The sequence below is a fragment of the Heterocephalus glaber genome, unplaced genomic scaffold, assembly GCF_053883595.1.
Source record: "Heterocephalus glaber isolate CG9 unplaced genomic scaffold, H.glaber_assembly_v1.0 deba00000071, whole genome shotgun sequence".
NCBI lineage: Eukaryota > Metazoa > Chordata > Mammalia > Rodentia > Bathyergidae > Heterocephalus > Heterocephalus glaber.
The window spans coordinates 36,172,046-36,184,443 of NW_028258137.1; the positions used below are offsets into that span (position 1 = coordinate 36,172,046).

A 12,398-nucleotide genomic window follows, 5' to 3' on the forward strand; every position below is an offset into this window, starting at 1 on the left:
CCTACCTGAGGGCCGGCGCGGGAGGCGCTTAGGAAGGGCCCAGGGTGCTGAGCGGGGCCCAGGCTCGAAGTGTAAGGCGGGCGAAAGAGTGTCCGCGGCGGATAGTCCGGTCGCGAGAGCGCGCGCACGCACGGGCGCGCTCCCTGCCCTCGCTCCCTCTGTCGACTCCCGGCCAGAGCCCAACCCTGGTGCCGCGCGCCGCCCGCCTCGCCGAGCCTAATAACAACTGCGCCCGGGGTCAGGTGGCCGCGCGCGGACAACGCCGCCATTGGCCCGGCAGGGAGCGCGACGCGCCAGGATTGGGTGGAGGGCGGGGAATAGGCGGGGGTGGGGGTGGAGCTGATGAGGGAGGCGGGGCCTGGCGGCGGGGGCGGGGCCAGGCTGCGGTCCGCGCCTTTGTGCCCGGCGCGCGCTCTCCGCCCCGCTCCGGCTGCAGCGTCCGCTGCATCAATAATTCAGAGCGGTGGCGGCGGCGGCGGGTGCGGGCAGGAGGCGACGGCAGCAGCGGCTATGCATCCAAGTGCGGCTGGGCAGCCGCGGCACCCCTGAGGCCCGGGCGGGGCTCCGGGAGCATCCCGCGGGGACGCTCGTCCCGGAGCGCGAGGGACAGCAGGAGTGACCAGGAGGCATCGGTGGAGCTGCGCCCCGAGCTGAGGAGGGGGCTTCGGAGAGGGGCTGGGGCGGGGGGCGGCTGGCGCGGGCAGCCCCCGGGGCGGGGGGCGGGGTGGGCGCCGGCGGCGCGATGCGGGGCGTCTTGGAGCTGCTGCTGCTGGGCGCTGCGTGGCTGGCAGGCCCGGTCCGCGCGCAGAATGAGACGGAGCCCATCGTACTGGAAGGCAAGTGCCTGGTGGTGTGCGACTCCAACCCCACGTCGGACCCGACGGGCACAGCCCTGGGCATCTCCGTGCGCTCTGGCAGCGCCAAGGTGGCGTTCTCTGCCATCCGGAGCACCAACCACGAGCCGTCCGAAATGAGTAACCGCACCATGATCATCTACTTCGACCAGGTGAGCGCTCTCCTCGGTGTGCACATTGGCTCTCGGGTGCGGGGTAGGGGGAGCAGCGGCCGAAGACGGATGCCCGAGATCTGCAAGGGCTCCTCGGAGGCGCGGAAGGGCAGCGGGGACTGACTCCGGTCTCCTTCCTTCGCTTCCGTCCCCTTATAGGTGCTAGTGAACATCGGGAACAACTTTGATTCCGAACGCAGCACTTTCATCGCCCCGCGCAAAGGGATCTACAGTTTTAACTTCCACGTGGTAAAAGTCTACAACAGACAGACCATTCAGGTCAGTTGCCGCCTTGGGCCAGGCCCTGGTCTCCCGCAGGGAACTGCTAGCCGCGGGGGTGCGGGGACTCTGCAGAGGTGGGGGACAGAGGTGGCAGCTGCTTATGCCTGCGTAGCTTGGAGGGACAGACAGGCGAGCTTCACAGTTCGGTAGCTTGCACTGTCCCTTGCTTTCCTAGTCGCTGGCTCTGGCATCCCATCCTCATCCCCGGAGAGAGTTTTCTGCTTCCTTCTTCTGGGCCCCTTGGAAGAGGTTCTCGGGCTTCCCTAGGGGATTCCAGGGACTTTCTGTGACAGCTGCTGCTAGCCACACAGACAGCTCCATCTTCTGTAGGCTTCCCAGGACTGTCGCCTTCACCAGTACCCCCCAGCCCTTGCTGCAGCCCAGGAGCTAAGAGGCAGCTTGCACTCCCACCTTCAGCCCCGCGGATAGGACCGGGTCCCATTCCTCGAATCTGGCGGCCTGGGGGCATCCCTTTATGGGTGACTCCGATTTTTTTGAACTAGCAGCTCAGAGCCCTGGAGGATGAAGGGTGGAGAGAGAAGGGAGGATGCACAGTACCACTCCTCCTGGCTTTAGCCTTGTCCCAGCCAGCACTCTCTGTTTTCGGGTTCCCAAAGACTCCCAGGTGTCCTTTGAGCGCAGACAGAAGCCGGAAGAAAGTGCGGCCAGGGACAGCACCCTGCCCTGGGCTGGCGAGGCCACCGCAAGGGCAAACCAGGCTGCAGCGGGCGCGGGCTGGACCTGGGCGGGGAGGGAGCCAGTGTTTTGGAGATGTAGCCTATTGCACCTCGGAGCGCGCTTTCTAATCAGAGGGAAGCCTCGCTCAGCTTCTCCAGAGGTCTCCACCTTGTCCCGGCAGCTAGGACGGGGAGGTCCCGTTTTCCTGTTTGGTGTTTTGGTTTTCCGGGAGCATCTGGAGCAGAATTGCCTGAGTTTCTCTTTGGGGTTGAGGGAAGCAGCAGAGACCGGGAAGGTCTCCCCGCGCTAGAGCCAGCTGCGATTCACTAAACTGGATAATGCAGAGTTGGTTCTCTAGGCGCGCGCAGTTGAGAACAGGGACGAAGGAAGACGACTCCCATACTGGGAGCATACTCTTCCTCTCACCTACATTCTTTGGCTTCTGGTCCCCATGGGGCCCTCAGCAGTAAGTTGAAAATACCCGCTTCCTCCGGCCGGCCGACCTCTCCCTGAGGCCTATGCAGCCTTTCCTCCGGAGCGGTCCGGCACGGAGGTGCTCGCCCGCACAACCGCCTGCGCCCCGCCTCGGTAGCTCCTGTTCTAAATCAGGTCTTTCTCTTTCCCAGGTGAGCCTCATGTTAAACGGGTGGCCGGTGATTTCGGCCTTCGCTGGGGACCAGGATGTGACCAGGGAGGCCGCCAGCAATGGAGTCCTAATCCAAATGGAGAAAGGCGACCGAGCATACCTCAAGCTGGAGCGAGGGAACTTGATGGGGGGCTGGAAGTACTCGACCTTCTCCGGATTCCTCGTGTTTCCCCTCTGACTGGCTCCTAACCGGGATGGAGGCCGGGAGAGGGCGAAGGCAGGAGAGGGAGAGACAAAGAGGCTGAAATTTAGAAGGCGAGAAAGCGGCACCACTTAAAACTTCCCACACGTTCCCCAGCCCCATCGGGTAATCAGGCGCGCACCGGCGGTGGGACAACGTGGTGTTTCCTTGTTACAAGTAAATTCCGCTTAGCTCTGCGCACTCCCGTTTCCAAAAATAAACTCGCCTCCCCCAATTCAGTTCCAGTAATCAAGAAAAGAGGCTGCCTTGTCATTGTTTGTTACTCCTACGTTCGTGTTCCCAGCGATTTATTTAAAAGAAACTTTGTATTTAACTATATAATGTGAACTATTTCTCCCTATCCCCCTCCCCCAATCCTTCCATTTACTGAAATCTTAATATTTTCCTCCCTCCTTTTTTAGTTTGGAGAGGGAAAGAGGTTTTTGTTTGTTTGTTTGTTTTTGTTTTGTTTTCCGTTTTTGTTTCTGAATAGGGAAAGTAGTTTCAATCTGACAAGTATTGCTCTTCTTAAAACACTGCTCAAGCGCTAATTTGCTGAAGATACTTTGTATCCTCGGCTCCCTGTTAGCGGAGATTGGACTCACCTCACTGGTGACTGGTTTAAAATATACATAATATATATCATTTGTACACAAAGAACTCTTCTCAGTGGAAACTGGCTGTGTTTCCGTATTTCTATGTCCTATTCGGAGTGGTCGTGAGTCTAAGGCTGCTTGGTGTTCTGATGCTTGTCAACGCCCTCGTGCTCTGTGGCCCCACTAAACGCCCAGGAGGGTCTTCCGGACGCTTCCTTGTCCTCTGTAACATACGTGTCAATAGCCAAGATTTAATTTTGCTTTAATCCAATAAAGTCGAAGTGGGACTTTTATTTTTCTGAAACAGCTTTCTGAATTCCGCATCTTCCCAGGCTACTAAGGTGAAGTTGGGGGCCGACGGTGTCCGGGGCTAGGTTCAGAAGCAGGAAACATGAGAACGCCACCAGAAAGGACAGGCGCAAAGGCTGACGTGAAGCTGGTTCGGCGCTCCCGCCTGCACCAGGCCTAAGCTGTCCCTGCTTCGCCTGTGGGCTCTGCCTTGGCACAAACCTAAGAAATGTGGCTGAAACCATGCTAGGCCAGGCATGGCCCGGCCTGGGAGCAAAGTTTGGGTTTTTCTGGATTCCAATTGCACCGGAATGAGCCCCCATTCCAGGACCCGAAACCACCCTCCCAGAAGTGGCAGCTTCCTCTGGCCTTCTGCACCTGGATGCCCCTAACCCTCCTCTGCTCCGCAGTTCCCGAAGCAGCCTACGTTTTATACCAACGTCTCTGAATCCCGAGTCACCTGCCGAAAGACCCATCGCCCTGGATCTGTGATCACACTCATTCGCAGGACTTTTATTGGAGAGGTTCGTCCAAGAATTTAGATTGTGTCGGAACATAATGTGAAAGCAAAATTGAAATAAACGACTTCGTTTTAAATCTGGAAAGCTGACCTGGTCTCTTTGGCAGCAGCAGGGAGGTTGGGCTCTGGGGAGCAGGCGGGCAGTGAGGGCAAAGGGCAGAATCCCCGGCAGGCCACGTGGGCTCCTCTGGTTCCACTCCCTCCTGGGGGCTTTTTCTTGGCTGAGATTCAGGGTTGAATTACTGGCTCCAGGGGGATGAAGAGAGGAAGAGGAGGGATGATAAGGCCACAATAAGCGACATTGCTCGGATTTATTTTTACAGTTTGTCTGACTTAGAGATTTCTTGGGTTGAGATCCAGACTCTGTTTCTGCACCTGCAATTCAGGAGAGCCCTGCAGCCTCAGAGGCCAGAGGTCCCCTGGGGATAGGTGGGGACTGAGTAGCGAGGAGAGAGCCCCTTTTTTCCTTCATGTCCGACAGCTCCCCTTCTCCCCAGTCAGTCCCAAGAGAAGTGCGGATGAGGAGAAACAGGGGGTTTTTAAGGAATTGAAAAGAAAAACTGTTCTTTGTTCATAAAGAGACACATTACCTGCAGTCTTCCTATTAGGAAGGAGAGGCCAGGAACTCTGATGTAGATCTACCTTGACCCAACAGAACGGCAGTGCAGAGCCTGTTCTCTAGGCAAGCAGAGACCCCTGCAGGCAGAGGCTCCAGGCTGTCCAAGCTTCTTGTCACCAGCAAGGAAGCAGAGTCCAGAGCACCTGGGAGGTCATCAGGCTAGGGGTGTGTGGTTATCCCTCTTCCTGAGGGCAGAATCACTAGGGTTGTGGTCCCAGAAGTTGGGAGATCACCAGGCTGTGTCCTAGCTGAGTGACTTTGTGATCCCTCTCTCTCTCTCTCTCTCTCTCTTTCTCTCTCTCTCTCTCTTTCTCTCTCTCTCTCTCTCTCTCTCTCTCTCTTTCTCTCTCTCTCTCTCTCTCTCTCTCTCTCTCTCTCTCTCTCTCTCTCTCTCTCTCTCTCCCTCCTCTCTGGGACCCAGTTTGTTTATCTCCATAAAGACAGAATAATCCAGACATCTCCAAGAGTCCCTCCTGTTCTGTAGACACCCTTCTCTGTCTGGCTGCAGCCTCTTCTTCCTCCACCTGCTGATTCCTTCCTCTGCCGTTTGATGAATGCATCTTCCATTGTTGTCTTTAGGTCTCCACTCCTGTTATTCCTGTTCAGAAGTTGAAGTATCTTTTCTCTCCTGCACTTTTCAAAATCCTATCCCATAGAGGATCTGTGAAGTTCAGCAACATGGGTGCTTCCTCTCGGACGCTTTCCTGTCCACACTGAATAGGCACTGGTGTCCTGAGGATCACCACCCCTCCTTGTTCTCCAAGCAGACCTTGTTTAGAGCTATCTGGGGCTGGGCTTGTTCCCCACTCTACTTTCTGTCTCATGGGGCAGCGGTGGCCCAAACCAGCAAACCCTTAGGAGTGCTAAACTGGTGTCCTTGCCCTAAGGGCTCTGGGGTTTCACATCCCCCAAACTGCCTCATCCTCAGGCCTGAGCCTCCCATTAGTCTGAGTGGGGCTGTGGATAGCTCCTCTCATGGGCCTAACACCAGGAAACAGGCACCTCTCATGTCTGGGGAGAAGAAAAGGGGGTTTGAAGGGCAAGTGAGTCACCTTCGCCTAGACTGGATGGCCCCAGATTTCAACTGGTGTGTTGGGCATCCAGAGGGATGGAGAAGAAAAGGTCTGCAGGTCAGTAAGGACCTCTTTCCTGCCCCAACCAGAGACTTGGGGGGTGGGGACCCTAAAGTCCTAAAGGCTTCCTTTAATGCTTTGAATCTTCTTATGTCCTTGCAGATCAGGGCCCTGCCTCCTACTTTCATTTAACATAAAATATTTTAGATCAGACCCTGTAGGGCAGTATGTGAACCTTTTAGAGCTTTCAGTGATAACAAACAGCCTGCTGAGGCCACTGCTATAGGGGGTCCAGGACCACCCCCTCCTTCCGCTTCAGCCTCTGAAAGGCTCCTCCCCAGTTGGATCACCTTGGTTACTTCCTCCTTTCCTGCCTCACCTCTTCTGAGCAGAGTTGTCACCCTTCTCTGGCCTCCCTCTTTGGAGAGTGATCTCTCTTGCTAGTGGCTTCCCAGCAAGCCTGTCTCTGTGCCTGGGTCTGGGTATCATCTGCCCAGAATTCAGCATTCTTCTAGGCCTAGGGGATGGCAAGGGGAATTCAGGAGGCTTCTAATACCCAACAAGCTGGCTTCTCTGCCTGGCTCTTCACACTGTGTCAAGCATTTCCTGATCCTAGTAGGCCAGGGTCCCAGTCACTGCTTTCTAACCAGCAGCATCAGGTTGAGCTGTCCTGTACCCCTCCACTTCCTCATGTGCAGAGCTGGAGCATGCCTTCCTGCACCTTCCTTGATGCTGGAGCTCACTGCCTGGGCCAGTCCGCTCTGGCTCCTGATGAGAACATAATAGCCCCGATGGAGCTGGAGCCTCTGCCTGCTCCTTAATTGTTGCTTTAATGGGATGGTAGTGGGGGCTGCTTGGCAGAGGTAAGGGGCCGGATTCTCCCTTGGGGCTTAGGTTGAGTCTTAGGGGCCAGCGACAACAGGGAAGGCCTGTGCCCTGCAAGCATGCAGCCTCTGGCTTTACACGTGACCTTACACGATGCTTTCCCCCAGTCCCAGCCTTATTTCCCTCAGCTCACAAATGTAAATGTGAGCTAGAAGACAGCTAGGGCTTTCTCCAGCTGCCTTACTTTTCAGAACCACGAGTCTGTCCCTAAGTCTAAGCCTTTCCCTCACTCAGTCAAGCACCTCCTGGCAGGAGCTTGGTCAAGTCCTGTCACTCCCAGGGCATTCAAACAAAATAGGAAACTTCACCCACTGGGGGTGGGGGTGCATTTCCTGGATTGAAGCCCAAGCCCAGAGGGAAATCTTAGGCCCTTTTCCTTTTGAGCTTATTCCATGGAACAAAGAAAGGTTTCCCAGGGGCCATTACAAAGGATTCATGATCTTGTTGCATAGAGCTCCTCACTGAAGATTCATACTCTCTCTGAGCCTCAGTTTCCTCATTTCGAATGGGGACAATAATGTCTTCACAACAAGGTAGTTGGGAAAACTACGATGAAAGGTATTTTAAAATGCTCAGCATTGGGCAACACAGAGTAAGTGCTAAAAAAAAATGGTAGCAATAATGAAGACTATTAGATACCTGGAGGGTCACACTGTCACAGAAGCAAGATATAGGGGAATGGCTGGGTGTATTCCCCACTTTGAACAGAGGGGTAAACTGAAACCAGGGAGGGGGAGGGATGTGAATGGATCCTGTGTTCTTTCTTTTACCTGACCCTTATTTCATCCCTGCCCCCCATCAACAAATAGAGTAGAAACTTTTATTTCCTAAATGTCTGTACTTGCTTCTGGCTCTTCTTTCCATTTTGCTCCAAGCTCAAGCTATTCCCAGGAAGTCACAGCTGTGACCCTAGGTGGCAGTGAGAAGAGACAATGGGGAAGAGGCCAAGATTAGATGTATCGGTCAATGTGCAGGTTTGTCGTCAGGTCTTCTTACTGGGAAGATGATTTGCTGTACATGAATGAGGCTGCTTGAGCTTCAGCAATACTGAGGAAACAGCACAACTGATGTCAAGGAGGAGAACTTCATGGTGATCTAGAAAGGCCTTCCAATTGTGTGGCCTAGCCTAGACCCTGAAAACATCATTCCTTACCTTGGTGAATTCTGAAGAGTTCTAGGAAGGGGCATAGGGTTAGGGACCAGAGATAGACTCCTGATCTGGGCAGGCTCCAACCCGACCTCAGGGCTGTGCTTGAGCTCCGCCTTGTCTGCAGGGCCTCCCCCTTTCTGGCCACCTGAACTGTGTGGGTTAGATCACACCCTGACCACTATACTGGTGGATGCTAAGTTCCATGAGGATGAGGCCCTGGACTGTGCATTCCCTGGAGTGTGTACCCAGGACCTGACACAGTGGAAGAATATATTCTTTCCACGTTCCTTGAATAAATAAGTGAACACATGAATGGGAGGGCAGTGGATGGTTGCATTGTGGGTACATCTGCCTGACCCACCAGACTATGAGCTCCACAAAGATATCTACCTTATCTCCCTTGTTTACAATTATATTCTAAGTACCTGGTAGAGTGTCTTGAATACAGCCAGCATAAGAACTATTTCTTTAATAAATATGGTACTTTGGGTATGGGACTCACTGGTCTGTGAGATTCTGGAGTGCAGGCTCAGCATTATGCTCCTCTGCAAATCATCATTGTCCTCCTGAACAGCTACATTTCAGGATGAAATTGCATTGTATCTGTTGTCTGGGGTTGAACCTGCTGCACAAGTTGTCTTTGCATGCTTCTTTCCCCATCCCATTCCCAATATGCTATGACTACCTCACAGGCCAAGACTTTTCTTAAAGGACAAGAGCATCTTTCCATTCTCTCCAGCATCAAATAACATGATTCAGTATTAGTTGGTTGTTCCATGAATCCAAGATCAAGCCATTTAGTCTGTAGCAATGAATAGGTACTGAAAGCCTTAGTGGTGGTGGTATCCTGTGGTGCCAGTGAGTTGTTGAAGTCCAGTAGGCTGCCAGGTGTAAACAGTAGCCACCTGGAGTCTTAGCCAGTGATGGGGCTGGTAAGTCTTCACTCGTGGCAGCCATAGGGTATGTGAGGTTTTGTTTGAGTTGAAAGCAGAGTGAACTCTGCAGTCCCTTCTAGCTATGGGTTCTGGTGCAGATCATGGAGGTGGAGCTAGCTCAGCTATTTTCCTTTAAAGAAAATCAAGGATTCCCTGAATCCCTTACATTCCTTAGCCTCAATGTCCAGCTGGGAGTTCAGCCCAACAAAGAGTTCTCTGGAAAGCTCTGCTAGCCAGTAGCAACCTGCTTACTCAGGTGAGGCACCAGGAGCTCTTTCTTCCATCATCAGAAATTACTGCACACTTTCAGAGAAACTTTCAAAGAGGGAAGAGGGAATTACTAACAAAAGAGAGGCAACTGGGCATTTATTCCTCCTCATTTAAAAGGAAGCTGTGTGCTCTGTCCAGATCTTGTATTAGAAAGACTCCTTTGTATTCTGAGAGACTCAAAAATAAACTCCCCAATGCATACTTTGTTGAGAAGTTCAGATGATTTTATAATGACTGAGTGGCTCCAAATATGGTATTAAAATGCAGCTGATGAGGAGCCTGCTATTTTACTAACTCATCTTGATCAAAGTTGGTCAATTTACATCTCAGCAATGTTCCAAATGCTTTCTCTCCTTTCTTCTTGAAGGAGTTCATTTCAGGTAGACGAATTACTTACTGATTCTGGAGATGCTGAGGGAGAGGGTATGTTAGCAATACCAATTGAGCTGTGGGTGCCAACTCACAGCTCACTCTCACGTGGCATCTGAGTGTCTGGTGCTTTTCTTTCCTCCTCCTCTGGGCTGTTGATGCTTCCCAAGTGGGAGCTTACTTGGCAGGTTCGCCAGCATGTGGGACTAAATCATCTCCCGCATCGGTGTGACTGACAGTGGTGCTCTTTGAGGCTCTGGAGTTTTCAGCTGTTTTCCTTGATCGCCAAATGTGTCCCTGTCTCTGTCATAAGTAGTTGGGATCCAGGGTGAGTGCAGAAGCAAGCTTGTCGTCCAAGGAGTGATACTGTCAACCTGTATGGACCCATGACAACTAGAGGTCTACAAAATGCAAAACTTCCTAAAATGGCAGTTAGGTTTTCATGTCAAAGTTTCCAGCTTAAAATTGTCACCAGAATCCTGGTTTGTAGCCCAAGTCCACTGAATAAGCCATTCGATGACCAGCTCTTGAAGCTGTAATGTGATTCTCTTGGCCCTTGAATCCAAATGGGCCAAAATGTGCTTCTCAAAACCCTGATGAGTCCTTCACATAAGACCACCTGTTGTGAACCAAATCTCTTTACAGTGACCACAGGACTACACGACTGGGACCTGCTGACCTCTGTGACCTCATCTTCTACTGTTTTCTCCCTACTAAAAAATCTGACTTTCTCTTCATTTCTAGAAAATGCCAAGCCCTCTTATGTGCCAGAACTCTGCATATGTCAATCCTTTGGGAGCAAAGAATTCTCATCCATCTTCCACTTGAGTGAGTCCTTTCTTCTCTTTTTTTGAATCTAAGCTAAGATGCCACCATTTCCTGATGACTCTAATTTAGGTCACTTCCTTTACCACCAGTTGAGCTCTCCCACACTGCCCTTGTTGACTTTTCATATAGAAGTCATAATCCTAAGAAATGTTTACTTATGGGTTCGCTGTCTCTCTCCCTCCCTAGGGACAGGGAGCTGATTTGCTGCATGTCTTACTTTATTCCCAGAGTTTAGAGGAGAGCCTGGGAGGGTAGGCTTGATCCCATTGATGTATGAATGATTGAATGGCAAATCATCCATCCAATCATGTTTCTCCATCAGAGCAGAGCCGTCTCCTCATTGGCCCTCCACTCAGGAGCTCAGGAGTCTTTCAAGGGTGCCTTTAAATAAATGTCACCCATCAGAAGCCATAGTCATACTGAGATGAAATATGCTGCCAGCCATGAGGTCAAGGGTGAGGGCTAGAAAACTGGTCTTTCAGCCACATGCCAAAGGATTGGGCTTCTTGCTTGTTAGTGTCTGTTTTAAGACTGATAAATTCAGCTGAATCATGAGATTGGGTTAGGGAAAACTGAAGTTATCTGTGAATGATGGATTTTTCCTACTGAAGTTATCCTGCAATACATAAGCACAAGAATAAGGAGCAAAGGGAGCTTGGTTAGGGGCAGAGAAGCTAGTAACCAGGATGTCATTCCTGGAAGTGTAACTGAGCTTGGAGCAGAGATGAGTGGCGAGGTGAGGACTGAGGGAAGAGAGTGAGGGCTGAAGAATCAGAGGCAGCTTCTTAACTGTCCCCGAGAGAGAAGAAGGCAGCAGCAGGGGCCAAAATAGCAGCAAGGTAGACTAAAGTTGTTGGGAAGATGTGTCCTTAGGCTGCCAACCACCCTGCCCGACAAAAGAAATATTTGTCAAATATCCATTTGACAATCCTTGCTTCACAACCACTGCATGCATACTCAGCAGCAGGTTTGCCCCATGGGTCCTAGGGAAGAACCCAGGCATGGAGCCTACCTACCTACACTCTAGCTGAAGAGTGTGTAGCAGAGAGAAGGATAAGAAATTAAGGTTGGGGACATATATCTCTTTTACTAGCATTAACCTTCTCCCTCTGTTATGGTTTAGAGCAAAGATGTCCCCTGAGTCTCATGTGTTTGGAAAGTGAATAGATCATGGTGTGTGTGTGTGTGTGTGTGTGTGTGTGTGTGTGTGCGCTACACTTACCAGGCCTTTCTAGTCCACTCATGAGTACATAGCTGACTCACTGTTAGGAAGTGGGGCCTGGTTAGAGGTGGTCACTGGGGTGTGACCTGGAAGGATAAATTGCTCCCCCCAGCTCCTCCGTTCTCCCTCTGCTGCCATGGGTTGAGCACCTTTTCCTCCACCATGCCCCTCTGCTATCCTGTTTCAGCCAACCCGACTGCCAAAGTTCACATTCAACCTATCAGCAAAGTCCTATGAGCTCTACCTTCAAAATCAACCCATAGTCAATGACTCCAGGGCACTATTATCTCTCCCTTGGACAGGAAGTCACCTACCGTGTCCTGATTTGCCCTGCATCTATCCTTCCTCCTGTAGCCACAGCACAATCCTGCTAAGGTGCGAGTCAGATCATGGTCCTCCTCTGCTGACTGGTCCAGTGGCTTCCTCACTCGTTTGGAATGTGATATAAACTATTTACCATGGCCCCTGGTGATCTGCCTGCACCTTACTCCACCTCACTGCTTCCCTGACTTCATCTGCCATTTACCTGGGGGGTTCTGTGAATTGCACCTATCTGTTTCTGCCCCTGAAGGTTCTGATTCCATAACTCTGAGCTGGACCTGGAACTTCTGCATCATCACAAGCTCTACCTGTGATTTTGCTATGTAGCCCAGTTTTGCAAACAATTGCTCATGATACCTGCCCTGGGCTCTGGCCAGGAGGTTGAGATTCAACAACTGCCAAGTGGAGTCAGCATCTGTGTGTGGTGTTCGGGTGAAGTAGAAGGTGGGAGGAGAACAGGGTTAGTTATTACCTCCCATAATGAAATCTGATTATACAAAGGATGTGACTGTGCAGTTCTGAAGAGACA

At 51.9% G+C, this 12,398-nt stretch overlaps 1 protein-coding gene and 1 long non-coding RNA gene across 5 annotated transcripts in view; one reads left to right on the forward strand and one right to left on the reverse strand.

Annotated features, from left to right (window-relative positions):
• The window catches only part of LOC101715908 (uncharacterized), a 68,780-nt gene extending 68,493 nt beyond the window's left edge, over positions 1-287 (reverse strand). For all 4 annotated transcript variants that reach the window (XR_015449479.1, XR_015449478.1, XR_015449524.1 and 1 more), the window contains exon 1: positions 6-287. This is a non-coding gene — a long non-coding RNA (uncharacterized LOC101715908). The remainder of the gene's footprint in view (positions 1-5) is intronic.
• A 141-nt stretch (positions 288-428) lies between these two features.
• Cbln1 (cerebellin 1 precursor) lies at positions 429-4,282 on the forward strand. The gene is made up of 3 exons (XM_004847961.4): positions 429-1,006; positions 1,166-1,285; positions 2,593-4,282. Exons 1-3 carry the CDS (start codon positions 743-745, stop codon positions 2,788-2,790), a joined length of 582 nt encoding a protein of 193 aa, XP_004848018.1. The 5' UTR covers positions 429-742; the 3' UTR covers positions 2,791-4,282.
• Positions 4,283-12,398: the final 8,116 nt, after the last annotated feature.